This window comes from Dipodomys merriami, unplaced genomic scaffold (assembly GCF_024711535.1).
Source record: "Dipodomys merriami isolate MVZ:Mamm:240054 unplaced genomic scaffold, mDipMer1.0.p SCAF_19, whole genome shotgun sequence".
Lineage (NCBI taxonomy): Eukaryota > Metazoa > Chordata > Mammalia > Rodentia > Heteromyidae > Dipodomys > Dipodomys merriami.
The window spans coordinates 32,470,129-32,487,592 of NW_027203270.1; the positions used below are offsets into that span (position 1 = coordinate 32,470,129).

The 17,464-nt window shown below is 38.6% G+C and overlaps 1 protein-coding gene across 11 annotated transcripts in view; it reads right to left on the reverse strand.

The window, feature by feature from the left end:
* Spag9 (sperm associated antigen 9) overlaps window positions 1–17,464 on the reverse strand; it is a 131,650-nt gene that overhangs the window by 22,970 nt on the left and 91,216 nt on the right. For 6 of the 11 annotated variants that reach the window (XM_070028385.1, XM_070028384.1, XM_070028382.1 and 3 more), the window contains 12 exons: window positions 16,480–16,537; window positions 15,461–15,613; window positions 14,540–14,591; window positions 12,815–12,945; window positions 9,009–9,065; window positions 7,808–7,981; window positions 5,073–5,202; window positions 3,697–3,786; window positions 3,115–3,282; window positions 1,769–1,940; window positions 794–1,012; window positions 332–527 (listed from right to left, as the gene is read on the reverse strand). In XM_070028385.1, coding sequence (XP_069884486.1) covers window positions 332–527; window positions 794–1,012; window positions 1,769–1,940; window positions 3,115–3,282; window positions 3,697–3,786; window positions 5,073–5,202; window positions 7,808–7,981; window positions 9,009–9,065; window positions 12,815–12,945; window positions 14,540–14,591; window positions 15,461–15,613; window positions 16,480–16,537 — 1,600 coding nt within the window. Of the gene's footprint in view, window positions 1–331; window positions 528–793; window positions 1,013–1,768; window positions 1,941–3,114; window positions 3,286–3,696; window positions 3,787–5,072; window positions 5,203–7,807; window positions 7,982–9,008; window positions 9,066–12,814; window positions 12,946–14,539; window positions 14,592–15,460; window positions 15,614–16,479; window positions 16,538–17,464 lie in introns of all 11 variants that reach the window. The other 5 variants (XM_070028379.1, XM_070028383.1, XM_070028381.1 and 2 more) reach the window with 1 other exon arrangement.

The window sequence follows — 17,464 nt, forward strand, 5'->3', positions numbered from 1 at the left end:
AGTAGCTAGGATGACCAGTACCTGGTGAAAACTGTATGTGTGTATGTATGTTTCATTCCTAGGGCTTGAACTAAGCCTGAGTGGTGTCCCTGAGCTTAAGGCTAGCGTTCTACCACTTGAGCCACAACTCCACTTCTAGCCTTTTTTGGTGGTTAATTAGAAGTAAGAGCCTCAGAGACTTTCCTGCCTGGACTGTATACAAACTAAGTATACAATGCTTTTGTTCACTGGCTAGCCCTCTACCAAACTAAATCATGCCTCCAACCACCCCCTGGTTCTTTTTATTAAGCGCTATACCTAGTCTCCCAAGTTACTGATGTAGGCTATATACCTCGACTGATAGACTGGGGAGAGATCTTCTGGGATTTGAACTCCTAATGGATCTGTAAAAACATGTTCTGTGTACACGCCAGTTTGGGACATGTCCACAGTATCTTCAGCGGACCCTGCATTGCCTTCTGTGGCTTCAGTTGCTTCTTCTGCTGTTGGAACATTTTCATCAACCTCACTGTTCTCCACCTCCATTTCTGTAAAATACATTAAAAAAAAACACAAAAAAAATACTCAGAGTTTGGGCTTTCCCACTGTAATACTTTTCTGCATAAACCTCTGCTAAAGAACTCCACCCCCACTATCCCCTCCTCCTTCACCCTATGTTATGAAATTGAAAACCCATGATTCACATAATGATCACTATACTATCTTTTCTCCAACTCATTCATCCTGTCACTTTATGATTTATAAGCACACACTGAGGCATCCTGGGGTAGGCTCACAGTTGGCACAGGTTTACCTGGTGGCTTTTCTATTACTGGAGAAGCACCATTAGTACTAGGGGAGGTGGCAGTTCCTACTGCACCTTCGGTGGAGCAACCAACCACTGTGATGCCTCCCAAAAGGCTATCCGTCTCTGCTGAGCTGTTGCTGGTCACGCTTCCACATAAAGATGCTTTGTCCACCTGACCAGATTCTGAAAGTTCTTCTCCTGCAGGATAATCTGTTTCTCGGGCTCCTAAAAAGAGACAACAGAGTTCCTTAATGAGTTAATTAAGCAAATAAGCAGCGTTTTTCCCATCCAAGTAACTTTAGGTTTGAGATGAGAGTTGTGAGACATACAGGTATTCATACACATTTGCCAAGCTGCCAGCATCAATGTAAACTAACCTTGGCAGAATGGGAGAATAACTTAAAAAATAAATAACATTTTAATTAATGCAAATGAAAAACATGAAAATGTCTGAGATGACAATTTCTTTTTCATTTTTAAAGATATAAATCTGAATTTCCTGACTTGTACATTTTGTATTGTCTCATATTACAAGAATGGAAAGTCTGGCAAATAGCCAAATTTATTGTCCAAATATAAATGAATAAGAAAACTTGATGAGTGCTCAAACAGCCAATCACAATACAATCAATTAACAAATAAGGCCAAGGGATGAATATAAACCACAGATTATGTTCTAACATCTTGCCTTTTTCCCTCCAGAAAATAAAAGCAGATTAACTCAAACTAGCTTCATTCACTGTCACTTTCATATGCAACACTGAATGGAACACATAATATTAGTGCCTAGAGCACTGGTTCTATTACTATTATTTTATTTCCTTCAAATTAAATACTTGAAAACATCTTTTTACTCAATGGTTTTTAGTTTATTTTTGGTCTTCTTCAACTAGAAGGTCAACTCCATGAACGCAGGTACAGAAGTGACTTCCTGCCTGGAAAGAGGTGTGAGCAGTGGAGAGATACACTGCTCACTCTTACCTGGGACACTTGCAATGCACAGAACATGAGAGTTGCAAACAGTGAAACTGTCTAGGATGTTGCCTGGTTGAATAGCATCAATGATGATAACTTTTGTAGCTGAATGAGTGCTAGTACAGATCCAGACTTGACTGGATAATTCTTCTTGATTTTTCAACTCCTTTTGCTGTTCCTAGGTTGCCACAGTAAGGAAAATTAATGTTTAAAATGATTTCTGTGTGAATATTCATAATGTTGTGCTAACACAGAAAAGATAAGCACTCCCTTTTCTCTCCTTTCCTTCTTCCTTCCTTCACTGGAGTTTGAAATCAGGGCCTTGAACTTTCTAAGCTGGTTCTTTACCACTTAAGCCACACCATACCCCTTTTATCAGGTAGGGTCTCACATTTTTTACTGGGACCAACCTAGACTGCAACCATCCTACCTACCTGCACAGCAGAGCTCACAAAAGTATACCATTACCGGGGCTGGGAAGGTGGCTCAGTGGTAGAGCGCTTGCCTTGCATGCCTGAGGCCCTGGGTTCGATTCCTCAGCACCACAAAAGCAAAATGAAAAAAGCCGGAAGTGGCGCTGTGGCTCAAGCTGTAGAGTGCTGTCCTTGAGCTGAAGAGCTGAGGGATAGCTCCCAGGCCCGGAGTTCAGGCCCCACAACCGGACCCAAAAAAAAAAAAAAAAAAAAGTATACCATTACCCAGCTTGATTGTTGAGGTAGCAGTATCTTCCTAACTTTTCCCCAGGCTATGCTTAAACTTCAGTCATCCCAATCTCCATTTACCATAGCTGAGATTATAGACACCCAGCCCAATAACACCATTTTAAATTTATTTCCAGTTTTTTTGTGTTTTTGTGGTTTTGGTCGGTCATGGGGCCTTCAACTCTGGGCCTGGGTGCTGTCCCTCAGCTCTTCAGCTCAAGCAACAGCTCCACTTCTGGTTTTCTGGTGGTTAACTGGGGATAGGAGTCTCAGGGATTCTCCTGCCCAGGCTGGCTTTGAACCATGATCCTTAGACCTCAGCCTTCTGAGTAGCTAGCATTACAGGTATATGCCACAGGTGCCTGGCTTATTTCTAGTTTATTTGGAAGGGTAAACTGTGTATCAGTATGTTAACTACACTAAAGTAGTAGTTAAACCAGATCAATTATAAAAGTATGTTATTTTAAAAAAAAATATCTTTTGGTAGTGTTGGTTACAAAAGTGCATATATTTAGCAAAACTGCACTATGGTCATTTCAAATATATATTTGATTAAGTTGACTTCTTAATAAAATTGATTTTAACAGGATAGTGGGGAGGTAAGCCAGTGCAGAGTGGATAGACTCTAAACCAGAAAAATCATATGCTTACCTTAAGTTCTTGATCTAGCTTATCTAAGCTGCTCTGAGATGCACTTCGCTGCTTACTGCCTTCAGTGTCCAAACCAGCAACATCTTTGTAAAACACACTTGCTCCAACAACAGAACCGCCGTCTCTGGTCTTCCCACCAGATAAATTAACTCCAACAGCACACCAGAGCTTCTCAAGTTGGGAGTGGGAGTGGAGATAACAAAGTTACTGTCATCTTCTCTCTAAAAATATTTAGAATTTCCAACCTTTTCTAAACTAACTAATGGTAGTGGATAAAGACTTTTAGTATATTATATAGCTATATAATCTCACTATGTAAGTAGCATTTTTTTGGTCCAGTCGTGGGACCTGAACTCTGGGCCTGGGCGCTGTCCCTCAGCTCTTCAGCTCAAGGCTAGCGCTCTACCACTTGAGCCACAGCGCCACTTCCGGCTTTTTTCTTTTTGCTTATGTGGTGCTGAGGAATCGAACCCAGGGCCTACCACTGAGCCACCTTCCCAGCCCATAAGTAGAATTTTTAAGCAAAAAAAAAAAAATCTCATGTTTGGGGGAATATCCACTTTAATTTCACAATTAACTTACCTTCATGGATGTATCTTTTTCATCAAGAGGTCTGAGATAGACAGGCACAGGTAAATTTTTCATCTTATTTTCCCCTTGACCATTGGTTACCTAACAATGGAAAAGATATCATTGGTAAATCTCATCAAAAGTGAATTTCAAGCCTGGTGCAGTGACTCATGTAATCCTGTAATCCTAGCTACTCAAGACTGTGGCTCAAAGTCAGCCCAGGCAGGAAAGTCCATGAGACTCTTTTTTTTTTTTTTTGTAGGTCATGGGGCTTGAACTCTGGGCCTGGGCGTTGTCCCTCAGCTCTTCAGCTCAAGGCAAGCGCTCTACCACTTGAGCTACAGCGCCACTTCCGGTTTTCTGGTGGTTTATTGGAGATAGGAGTCTCACGGTCTTTCTTGCCCGGGCTGGCTTTGAACAGCAATCCTCAGATCTCAGCCTCCTGAGTAGCTAGGATTACAGGCGTGAGCCACCAGCGCCCGGCATCCATGAGACTCTTATATCCAATTCAGCACAGAAAAAAAGCTGGAAGTAAAGGTGTGGCTCAAGTGGTAAGAGCACAAACCTTGAGCAAAAAGCTCAGAGAGAGTGTTCAGGACCTAAATTCAAGGCCCAAATAGAGAGAGAGAGAGAGAGAGAGAGAGAGAGAGAGAGAGAGAGAGAGAGAGAGAGAGAGAGAGAGAGAGAGAGAGAGAGAGAGAGAGAGAGAGAGAGAGACACACACACACACACACACTAAATTCAAGGCCCGAATAGACACACACACACACACACACACACACACACACACACACACACACACACACACACACACACACACACACACACACACACACACACACACACACACACACACACGAGTTCAAGGCCTGAACACACAGAGCAAACATCACACACACACACACACACTCACACACAGCAAACATCCAGGCTGGAGAAGAGACTCAAGTAGTAGAGTTCCTGCCTTGAAAGCACAACGTCTTGAGTACTGTCAAAAGTGAACTTATTGAACCCCTGAGACATAAGCAACATCTTTTGTTCCATATTTGCTTCTGAAAATCACGTTCAGGTTGATTCATCATTTTTATTTGAAAAATAAGCAGAAAATCGAGTAACAACTGGAAAAAAATGAGGGAACTAAGGAAGCTCAGAAAAGCTACTAATTTGCACATATGTATTTAAACACAAATGTGTTGCGTCTTTAAGAGGTACAGAGGTTTTTTTTTTTTTTTATGCTCTAGGGTGCTAGAAAGCCTCTCTACACTTGTCTAAACATGTATGTGCAGCTTTAAATGAGTGTTTGGGACACATACTTCAAATTATTTATGGTCTCACACACTCCTCTCACCCCATGTGCTCCCCTAAACATCCAGCACATTCCCAGTTACCTGTTTGTACTTCTGAGGCAGACTCCAGCCAAAAGCTTGCACTCTACCATCTTCCTTCTGAACATGTGCCTTCACCTGCCGATACTGTTCTCTCTTCTGCTCCCTGCGTGAGGCTAAACTAGCTTCAGTTCTAAAAGGAAAACACATTTCTTTTTTTGATTAAATGAATAAGAAAGTTATTTCCCCTTTCTTGATAAAGTAGCACAGAAAAAACAAAGTGAAAATAAACAAAAATTACTTGACTCCAAACTTTCTTGTTCAGACTATAAAAGCTTAGTGTTATACCAAAGCTGGAGTTTTCAAGTTTGTACAGTGAAGCAGCAGCTTAATATGTTATTTCTTTAAAAAATGATGGGTATCTTATTTATTTTTTTGGTATTAGTACTGGGTTTGAACTGAAGACTTACTAGGCAAATAACTCTACTGCTTGAGCTATGGCTCCAACTCAGCCTGTTATATTAAACTGAAATCTCAGCCATCAAATTTCTATCAGGTTTCATGTATAGGCCATATAAAAGGAAAAAAAAAATTCTGAAATGATTTTGACACTAATAAGTACAAATAACTTAGTAAGCTTCAGAACTATGGAGTAAATATTAAAAATTCTGAAAGTAATTTCTTTTGACCATTTAAATTTTTATGAAGTATGTATCTGAAGATCTCTACTCAAGTGTTTTCTCTTGACTGAGTACTGGTCATGTGGTATATTAAGCTTTATAAATTAATGCCACCTTAAAATTTTTTTTATGGAGTAACTTGTATAGACCACCGTTATCAAATCTAGACATTTTATAGATACTATACAATATAAACCTAGTAACACCTGAGACATTAAATCTATATATATCTATCTCTATATACTTTTTTTTGGGGGGGGGGGCGGTGTTGGTCCAGGGGTTTGAACTCAGGGCTTGGGCTCTGTCCCTGAGCTTCTTTGCTCAAGGCTAGTGTTCTAATATCTGAGTCACAGCTCTACTTCCAGCTTTCTAGTAGTTAATTGGAGATCAGTCCTATGAACTTTCTTGCCTAGGCTGGTTTTGAACTGTGATCCTCAGAACTCAGCCTCTTGAGTGGCTAATATTACAGGTTTGAGACATGGGAGCCTGTTATACTTTTTTTTTTTGGGTCTGTTGTGGGGCTTGAACTCTGGGCCTGGATGTTGTCCCTCAGCTCTTCAGCACCAGGCAAATGCTCTAACACTTGAGCCACAGCGCCACTTCCAGTTTTCTGGTGGTTTATTGGAGATAAGAGTCTCATGATCTTTCCTGCCTGGGCTGGCTTTGAACCATGATCCTCAGATCTCAGCCTCCTGAGTAGCTAGGATTACAGGCGTGAGCCACCGGTGCCCAGTTACCCTCATTTTTATTCACCAACTTTTAAAGGTTAGTCTGTATATGTATCTTTTGTTTTGTTTTGTTTTGATGTGGTACTGAGGAATTGAACCCAGGGCTTTATGCATGCTAAGCAAGTACTCTACCTCTAAGCCACATTACCAGCCCCATGTATATATCTTATGTGTAGCAGATTGAAGGAGACAACTAAATCTTTTTGACAACAAAGGAAACGTACATCATTTTCAATAAAGGCGTATTAAGAATAATACCTCCAGTATTTCTATTAACATTGATCAGTATCATCATATGTACAAAATCAAACACTCAAAAAATTTCTTCTTGGCTGAGAAGGTGTCTCAGTGGTAGAGTGCTTGCCTTCCATGCATGAAGCCCTGGGTTTGATTCCTCAGAACCACATAAGCAGAAAAAGCCGAAAGTGGTGCTGTGGCTCAATGGTAGAGTGTTAGCCTTGAGCTGAAGAGCCGAGGGACAGTGCCCAGGCCCAGAGTTCAGGTCCCATGACCAACCAAAAAAAAAAAAAATCCTTCTTGAGGGGTGCCGGTGGCTCATGCCTGTAATCCTAATCAGGAGGCTGGGATCTGAGGATTGTGGTTCAAAGCTAGCCTGGGCAGGAAAGTCTGTGAGACTCTTATCTCCAATGAACCACCAGAAAACCAGAAGTGGCACTGTGGCTCAAATGGTAGAACACTCACCTTGGGCTGAAGAGCTCTGGGCCTAGACAGCAGAGGCCCAGAGTTCAAAAGCCCCATGACTAACAACAAAAATTCCTTTTCTTTTAAGAACTGTGGGGGCTGAGAATGTGGCTTAGTGGTAGAGTGCTTGACTCACATGCATGAAGCCCTGGGTTCATTCCTCAGCACCACATAAACAGAAAAAGCCAGAAGTGGTGCTGTGGCTCAAGTGGTAGAGTGCTAGCCTTGAGCACAGAGAGAGAGGCTCAAGGACAGTGAGTTCAAGTTCCAGGACTGGCAAAAAAAATTAAGAACTGTGAAGTGGGGGGGTAGGAATGTGGCTTAGTGGTCAAGTGCTTGCCTAGTATGCATGAAGCCATGGAGTCAATTCCTCAGTACCACATAAACAAAAAGCCAGAAGTGGCTCTATGGCTCAAGTGCTGGAGTGCTAGCCTTGAGCCAAAGAAGCTCAGGAACTGTACCCAGACTCTGAGTTGAAGCTCCAGGACTGGCAAAAAAAAAAAAAAAAAAAAAAGGACTTTGAAATAGAATTTTCACGAAAAAGTATTGGCTGCAAATAATTTACTTAAAGGTAGCTATGTTTCTTTATAGATGAATCTAATTCCTTAAAAGAGATCTGATAAGGAGCAAGAAAATTCTAGTCTGTTAATTTACTTGGGGCAAGACCATTAGCCTGGAAAATACTTACTCTTCACTAAGGAAATCAAAGGCTTTGGACTTATCCCCAGGGAGCTGAGATAAAGTGCTGCTTCTTTTCTTGACAGAAGGAGTGACATGAGAGGTGGGTGCATTGTACTTCAGATTAACAGGAGGTTCAGGCTTCTTTGTTGTATTACTAGAAGAGCTGAAAAGTCTGCTGAAACTTAAAAGAAAAGAAATATGTGTGCTTAGCACATCCACATGAACAATTCATGATTATCCACAAATTTGTATGCTCAAGGAAACTTCAGAACTGAGGATGTAGCTTAGCGGTAAAGCACTTATCTAGCATGTGCAAGACCCTGGGTTTGGTCCAAAGCAATGCAGGGGGAAATCCAAAGTGCTTTTACAAGGCAATGGGTTAGAAATTGGCAAAGACAGGTTTTTATTTTTTTTTTTGTAGCCATACACTGAAGCCTTAACAGTAACTCACAACCAAACTCAGACTTGGAAAAAGAGAAACTACTGGGTTTATGCCAAATGCCTTTCCTTTATTAACAATTTCCATAATGAAAGGGAGAAGTTCTTGGGCACAGGGTACTTCTATTGAATAAACAAAATAAACCTTAGCTAGCTCCTACTTGGAGCAATAAAAGCAGTTGTTAAGCAGCAATATTATGGCCACGTGATTTGAACAGAAGCTTTTAGTATGTCAGTTCTAAAGAGAAGCTATTATAAGGAAGTATTACAACACACATTACCAAGTTAACATAGATCTTATGTATTTTCTGATTAAGCTCATTTATATAACAACTTTCATGTCCAGTTTAAAAACTTTTACGATTCACCCCAAAATGCTAAGTTTTAACCATAGTTATATCTCACACAAACATAATCAAGGTTAATATCCTCATACTAATCAAATCCTACAAACATTAAATTTCTCATCCTCACTTTGTGAAGTTCCTTCAAACAGTAGTAACTCAGTAATGAGGAGCTAGGTAACTGTCAACTTTATAAAGAATTTCTCATTAGGGTTTACTTAGTCTAGCAAAGGATTCCACCAAATGCATAACCAGCATGATGCAGCTTACGAGAATATATTTTTGGTCCTCAAGAACAGCCTTACCCAGTTGGTACACTATATTCAAAAAGAAGAAGTTCAGTTTAGCTATTTTCTCCCAATTGAAAAAAATAAATTGATTATGATCTTGTCTCAAAGTGCTGTCTGATACCCTTAATGTACTTACAACTGCCAGATGCTTGACCTTTTTTTTTCTTGCATGGCTGGATTTTCTCTTGATGCTCTATATTACAAAACAAAAAGAATAATGCTACCAGTTAGATGTTTTAGCTCTCTAACTGAAGAACAAAAGATTCAAGAAGTTTGTAGGATACATAGAGGATAGTCAATGAGTACATTCAGCATGGAAATTTTTTTGACTACCATGAGTCTGCTAAAGTGATAAAAAGAGTATATCTTTTTCATCACACTGATTTTTCTTTTCTTTTTTTTTTTGTTGGTCATGAGGCTTGAACTCTGGGCCTGGGTGCTGTCCCTCAGCAATTCAGCTCAAGGTAAGCACTCTATCGCTTGAGCCACAGGGCCACTTCCAGTTTTCTGGTGGTTAAAATTGGAGATAAGAGTCTCACAGACTTTCCTGTCCAGACTGGCTTTGAATTGCAATCCTCAGATTTCAGCCTCCTGAGTAGCTACGATTACAGGCATGAGCCACTGGTGCCTGGCTCTTTCTTTCGTCTTTCTTCTTTCTTTCTTTCTTTCCTTCTTTCTTTCTTTTTTTGTGATTGTCTGGAGGCTTACTCAGAGCCTGAGCATTGTCCCTGAACTTTTTTTGCTCAAGACTATAGCACTATACAACCTAGCCACAGCTCCACGTCTGGCTTTTTGATGGTTAATTGGGAACAAGAGTCTCATGGACTTTCCTGCCAAGGTTTGTTTCAAACTCAGATCTCAGCCTTTTGAGTAGCTAGATTACAGGCATGAGCCATTTGGTTCCCTGCTTAATCACTATTTTAAAGAAGCAAACTCTCAGGATTGCAGTTTAAGGCCAGCCTAGACAAACAATTCTGGAAGACTCTTATCTCCAATAACCAGCAAAAATCTGGGAGAGGATCTGTAGCTCAGGTGGTAGAGCACCAGTCATGAGCACAAAAGCCAAGCAAAAGCATGAGGCCCTGAGGCCCAGGAATGGGACCAAAACAAAAACCTGCCTTATAAATCCCTGTTTACACATAAAGGCTATCAACTGTACTCTTAGCTTTTATGAAATAGCTTATAATTCAGGGTCTTGTGTTTGTTAGGCAAGTGCTCTAACATTTGAGCCATGTATGTAAGTCCTACTATTGTAATGAGTATTTTTCATAGCAATAAAACTTTTCCATTGCCACAAACTGACTTAGAAACAAGAAAAGAAGAAACTACAAAGACAAGTAATTCAAAAAAACCTCAACATTCCAAATTGATTTAGTAACACAGGAAGGATTCTGCTAGCCTTACAGAGCTCCCCCCACTCCTGCCCCTTTTTATAACATGTTAAGGACTAATTAAAGCATCTTTTTTTTTTGGGGGGGGGGGTCAGTTGTGGAGCTTGAACTCTGGGCTTAGAGGGGTAAGCCACTGGTGCCTGGCTAATTAAGGCATCTTTTAGTTCAATGAACAGTTCAAACTAAACTTCCATTTTCTTTTAGTTTCTGACTGGACTACTGCTTGGCTTCTAGTATTAAAAACAGAAAGAAGCCAGGTGCTGGTGGCATACCTATAATCCTAGCTACTCAGGAGGCTGAGATCCAAGGATCACAATTCAAAGCCAGCCCGGGCAGGAAAGTCCATGAGACTCTTATCTTCAATTAACCACATACACAAAGCTGGAAGTAGTACTGTGGCTCAAGTGGGAGAGTCCTAGCTTTGGGCAAGAAGGAGTTCAGGGACAATACCCAGGAGTTCAAGCCTCATGACTAGCGAAAAACAAAAACAAAACAAAAAAACAGCAAGAAAAATATAGTCTGGCTACATGCTGTGTTTTTAAAACATTTATTATTTACTCGACATATTTATTAAATTCTACAGTAAAGAACATCCTTTATAAAAGTGGTGCTGTAGCTCAAGTGATAGAGCACTTGCCTTGAGCTGAAGAGCTCAGGGACAGCGCCCAGGCCCAGAGCTCAAGCCCCATGACAGTTGGGGGTGGGTAGGTGGGGGGGACATACTTTACTAAAGGTTAGTTTTCTTGTCCAACAAATGAAGATTAGAACACTAATCTCCTCCAGAGCTGTTGAAAATAAAATGACAGCAAGTTGCAAAATATGTTATATACTTCACCCTAGGATGACAGTGATTAGTAAAAAACTGTTAAAAGCTGGGCACTGGTGGCTCATGCCTGCTACTCAGGAGGCTGAGATCTGAGGATCATGGTTTTAAGCCACCCCATGCAGGGAAGTCCAGGAGACTCTTATCTCCAATTAACCACCAGAAAACCAGAAGTGGCACTGTGGTTCAAGTGGTAGAGTGCTAGCCTTGAGCTGAAGAGCTCAGGGACAGTGGCCAGGTCCAGAGTTCAAGCCCCACAACTGACCAAAGTAAATAAATACATAAATAAAAAAAATAAGCTATATTGGAAATGAAGTTGACAACTTTGGATGGAGTGGGGGGAGAGTGAGGTGGGGGAGGGAAGGGATAGTGAGAGAACAACAAAGGATGGGTAACAATACTCAACAAGAAATGTTCTCATTGTCTTACTCATGTAACTGTAACTCTCTGTACAGCATCTTTACAATAAAACAAAATTTAAAAAAATAAAAAGTTACGTAAATGTTAATCATGAGGAAGTAAAAGTTTATAAACTTGAAAAGGATGTATCTATGTATGCTGTTACTAGTAAATCTGATGGCAATCCAAACTAAAAAATATGAGTGAGCCTGGCACTGGTGGCTCACTGTAATCCTAGCTACTTAGGAAGCTGAGATCTGAGGATCATGGTTCAAAGCCAGTCCAGATCAAGAAAGTCTGTGAGACTCCTATCTCCAATAAACCACTAAGAAAACCGGAAGTGGCCCTGTGGCTCAAGTGATAGAGGGCTAGCCTTGAGCTGAAAAGCTGAGGGACAGCGCCTAGGGCCACAGTTCAAGCCTCTTGACTGATGGAAAAAAAATAAAATTAAAAAATATATATGTGTGTGAGTGTGTCTGTGTGTGTGAACTAGTTAGGTGGCAACTTATTTGCAAACTTTATGCGAGCACCTTCTGAATTAAAGGAATACTGTTGCTGAGCAAATGACCATTAGATGGCAGCACCAAGTGAGACTGAAAATCTAATGAAAGACAAGTATCCCCTATTCTCTCTTACATGGGGGGAAAAAGTCAGTTTGCATGTAGTATAGCTATTACTAGAGTCTGGTAGGTGGGGAAGGTGGATATAAAAGTTGATTTGATCAGTACACACTACATTGCATGTGTTTACACAACATACTGAATTTCACTAATGTGTACAATTAATACATATTAAAAAAAGACAATTAGCGAGGGAAGGGGTGACATTGTCCAAAAAGAAACGTACTTTTTACCTGACTTTGTAACTGTAATTCCTTTGTATAACTCTCTTATAATAACAATAAAAAAATTTAATTCAGTAGATGTCAATGAAAGGTATATTTTTTATGAATAGGAGAGAAAAAAATCAAGCAAATATAATTCATAGGAAGATAGTAGGTAAAAATGATTTGCTTTCCTATGTTGTAGATGAAATCTTTTTCTGACAATGTGAATGTATATCCACTTCAATATTGTTTTGAAAAATTACCATCATTCCTAAGAAAAATTTCCTTTTACAGGTCATGGGAACATTTTTCAAATACTGCTCCAAAAGACACTCAGTCTCTGGGTGTCTCTAATCCTGTTCTAAGCATTACTTTAGAAAGTCTCTTCTAGAGAACAGAGAAAGTGGCTTGGACCCTCAAGGCAGGGCTATCTACTTTAGAACAAAGGGACAAAATCTATGAGACAATATTAACAAAACACCAAGGTACTTCTTTGTACAAACCTAATCATCTCTGTCCATCGAACAGCTTCTTGAAGCTCCATCAATCTTTCTTTATACTGGTTTCTCTCCATGAGAACACGTGCCATTTCTACTCTAGTAAATCGCTTCCTTTGGGCTGTGGGGATATCACTCTACAATACAATATGATGACAAATCAATGCAGGAGTTTATATACGTTTTGCTGTTAATCCTGGACTTAATCGGTATGTTAGGTTTTTATATATTTCTTAATTTCAAATCTAATAGATGTAAAATGAACAATTATTATTTATGGATGAAAAAGGGCAGGCAGTTTAATTTCTGAATATAAACACTGATATATAAATGTATTATAAAGGAACTACAAAAAATAAGGGAAGACTTTGAACTAGAACCAAAAATTGTTATCTATACAGATTCAATGTTTTCATAAGTTTTACTTGGAAACACTGCCCTAACATTATTAAATTCATATTTATAATAATTGTCATTCACAAATTGGTATAAGTTAGTTCTAAAAAGAATTCATTTATCTCAAATTACCCAACTATATGTACACCCAGGCACCAGCACAAATGGAGAACTTATTACTTAGTTATCAAGGATCTCAACTGTAAGACTGACTTAAATGTCAGTAGATTACAGAAAACACTGCATGAGCTAGAATTATCCTTAGAACAGGATGTGAGTATGGAGGATACACAGTGCTCAGAGCACCCAAAGGGACAACTCCAAGTTAAATTCCTTCTCTTGCTTCCTTCTTATGCTTTGTTGAAAACAACATATAAATTTTTGGATCAAAGCTGACAGGTCTGTAACAGTGAGACTAAAGCTGTGCTTAGCCCTCAGCAAGCCCAGCTTTGTCCTCCAGACACAGAACTTGTCCTCTTCTCTCAATAAAACTTAACACAAACAAATAATAAAGGACCTGAATTCTGCAACACAGCAATCCCACTAATACTTATGTGTTCTGAAAAAAACTCCACAAGTCTCCACATCAAGAGACATTTACTATAATGTTCTTAACACTATTGTTGTGGCAATAAAAGATTGAAAACAACCTAAATATTCATCAACAAGAGGACAGATAAATTGTAAAATATTCATATAATGGGAATTATGAATAAACTTATACAATACTACAACATAGGTAAATCTAGAAAACATATTGTCCAGTTAAAGAAGAAAGACTTGAGGAATAAATAATTTTTTTCCCCTTTTTAGTGCTGCTGAGGATTGAATCCAGGTCATGGAACATGCAAGTATTCTACCACAAAGCAATACCTCCAGACCCTAAAGGTGAGATAAAACAGGAAAACCATACGTAATAGGGGTGTGTGTGTGTGTGTGTGTGTGTGTGTGTGTGTGTGTGTGTGTGCGTGTGTGTGCGTGTGTGTGTGTGTGTGTGTGTGTACACATATATAAATGCACATATTTCTTTGGTATGATAAAATTATTCTTTAAGTTATGCAAATGATAAATAAAGGATCATAGTTTTCTTTGGATGTGAGGAAATAGTAGTTTTCATGTTTGATAATGTTCTAGTTCTGAAACTGGATGGTATATTCATAATGTGATATTATCTAGAAACCATGTGGAAGGATGAGCTATCCCATTTCTTTCAAACAAGTCTGCTGTCTTTTTTAGAGCCTTATAATAGTTATCTATTCAAAAATTTATTAGAAAAAATTTCCCAAAGTATCAAAACACAGTGAGGTATAAAGAAGTCCCAAATTAGAAACTTACATCATCCTCATCTTTTGCCTTCTGCCTGGCATCTTCAGCTTCTGCACGAGCTCTAGTGAACAAAACAAAACAAAACAAAAACCATGTTATTTGAATTTAAGTCATCTTTTCAAATAAGGAAAGAGTAAAGAGTTTTAACTATGACTAAAGGATTATTTTACTATTATTAGAGAGACAGTAGTTAGCCACCTTCAATTTGGAAAAAATATTATTTTATCACCCAAAACAACAACAGGCAAAGCAAGTTCCACTCTCCCTGGGCTTTGTTATGAGACCTTATCTCAAACAACAGCAAACAATAGGTCTTAAAGAAATCGAGGTGAAGGAAAAGAATGAATTCCAAACTACAGAGGGGGTAACAATGCTTGATAGGAAATACACTCATTATTCATATAACTGTAACCCCTCTGTACAGTATCTTTATAATAAAAATATATATTAAAAATGAATTCTAATTTCCTTGTTATTAAAGATATGTGAGCAGTTCTAAGTTTTTTTACATCAGTGTCAGTGGCTCACGCCTCTAATCCTGGTTATTCAGGAGGCTGAGATCTGAGGATCACGGTTCAAAGCCAGCATGAGCAGGAAAGTCCCTGAGACTCTTATCTCCAATAAACCACTCAGAAAACTGGAAGTGGAGCTCAAGTGGTAGAGCAGTCGCCTTGAGCTGAAGAGCTGAGGGACAGCGCCCAGGCCCAGAGTTCAAGCCCCATGACCAACAAAAACAAAACAAAACAGAGAGGAAAAAATTAGTCTTATTTGTTTAACAGGCTGGTAAATGGAGGAGGCTGCTCAGAACAGAGGCAAACAATGTAGCATGGGCACTTCACTCTCGCCAAGCAGCAATTTGCTTAAGGACTTACACCAGTAATCCTTTGTGGTATTCTGGAGAGTCTGATTTAAGCAACAGTTAAAACTTACTTCCTAAGCTCTTCCTCCAGTTCTTTGTTCTTTTCCTCTAGCTTCAGCTTGGCTTGCTTCACAGCCTCCAGTTCCCCCTGCAGCACATCTTTCTCACAGGTCAACTCATCCACTTTTGCTATCAAATCATTCTTCACTACATTCAAAGCATTTCTAAGAAACACATATTTCAAAAACATCATTAAAACATCTTTTAGCTATTCCTTTGTAGATTAAAATAACATACCATAATAAAGCTGAACAACTGACTACTTCAAGACATCCTACCTGAATGTCTATAGATAAAGGCAAAATAATACAAATTAATAGTTTAGGTTTTTCATGCTTATCAAGCAAAGAATGGCTAAAACAAGACAGACTACCAATAAACAAAAGCTTAAAGAAATCTAAGATCCAGTTCCTTTAAGCATAACTTACTATAGCTGCATTCTGGGTGAACATACAGTTGTTCTAAAGTTGTTTTGACACAGTAAGCAGAAAAGGGGAACCAGTATACTTTTCTGTTGTGTTAACTATGTCCAGATATGATGCTGGCTGAACAAACTGTACCCAAGAATTTACAGGTATAAATTGGGAGTTCTATAGAAGTGACCTTGATATAAATCCAAACATTTGTACAGAAATATAAGAAATTTAAGGAAAACAAATAACAGACAAATCTTAGGGAATAAAAGTGTAGAATAATCCAGAAGACTGAGAGAAAAGTATGAATATTTGCAGAGTAGGAAAAAAAATGTTTCTGCAAAAAAACAACACCAAATAAAAAACAGAGCAACAAAATTTAGCGATTAGGTCAATGTAGGTCCTATACCTAGTCCGTTAAGTGTGTGTGCACATGTGCAAGATGAAGTAAGGAGACATACAGTGCTGTGTGAAAGTCATGAAATGTCATGTGAGTTGGATAGAAAGTCATCATTTTTGTTCCTTGTTAAAATTCTCATACCTTGCCTTGCAAGTGGGAGGCCTTGAGTCCAATTCCTTAACATCTCCAAATAAATAAATAAAGACTCTATACTTACTTGGTTTCTAATAGTTGTGTATTCTCTAGTATGAGATTCTCAACTTCCCGACCCATTCCTATCAAAACAAAAATAATGAAGAATTTGAAGATACATTTATAAAATATATAAGCTATAGCCATAACTTTTATAAGTAAGTAATTTTATTTTGTTTATACTTCATTTGATACTTTTAAGATTGTACAATTACAAATTATTCATCACAGAACAAAGGCAATGAATTTGTTGGTCAATTCTTTTCTGTTTTGTTTGTGTTGTTTTGAAGCAGGGTCTTGGACTGGGATCCAATTTTTAGACTTAAGTGATTCTCCTGCCTCAGCCTTTCAACAAGCTGGGTAAAGTTGTATGTTACCATAACCAGCACTTGTTGGCCAATTTTTAAATCTGTTAGAATATATTCCTTTTCTTCCAGATAATATTTCAAAAGGACCAAGACTTTTCTTCTAACTAATAACTTGCAGGAAAAAAGAATAGCATTAATGTGGATCAGAAACTATTTCTAAATCACAACTGATATTGTTGCCTAAAAATCAAGTCTTATGCTAAAGACAGATGAAACCTTACCAAAGAAATTATGGTCTTAAAGCCCATGCATCCCATGTAAAGCAAAAACAAAGAACAAGAAATGTTTTATGTAATAAACAGCATGAAAACAGATTATTAATCTATAAAGTTCTCTGTATGATAAGAAAAAAATCTGGACTCACAATGTTATGATTTAATGCATACTGATGTGCAAAAAATAGAAATAAAGATGATTTCCTTCATTTATAAGGGTGTTCTGATACACTTAAAATGTGCTCTACCAATTCTTTCTCATAATAGAATTGAATACAATTACATCTGAAACTGCAAATCAATAATTCAAAGTTTCCTACGAAGTGCTATATATGAAATAAGATTTAGCTGTCATCATACAGACTTGTGGTTAATAAGTTAATGAATAGGTATACAGATAGATAGCCTTGTAGAGCATTCAGTGCAA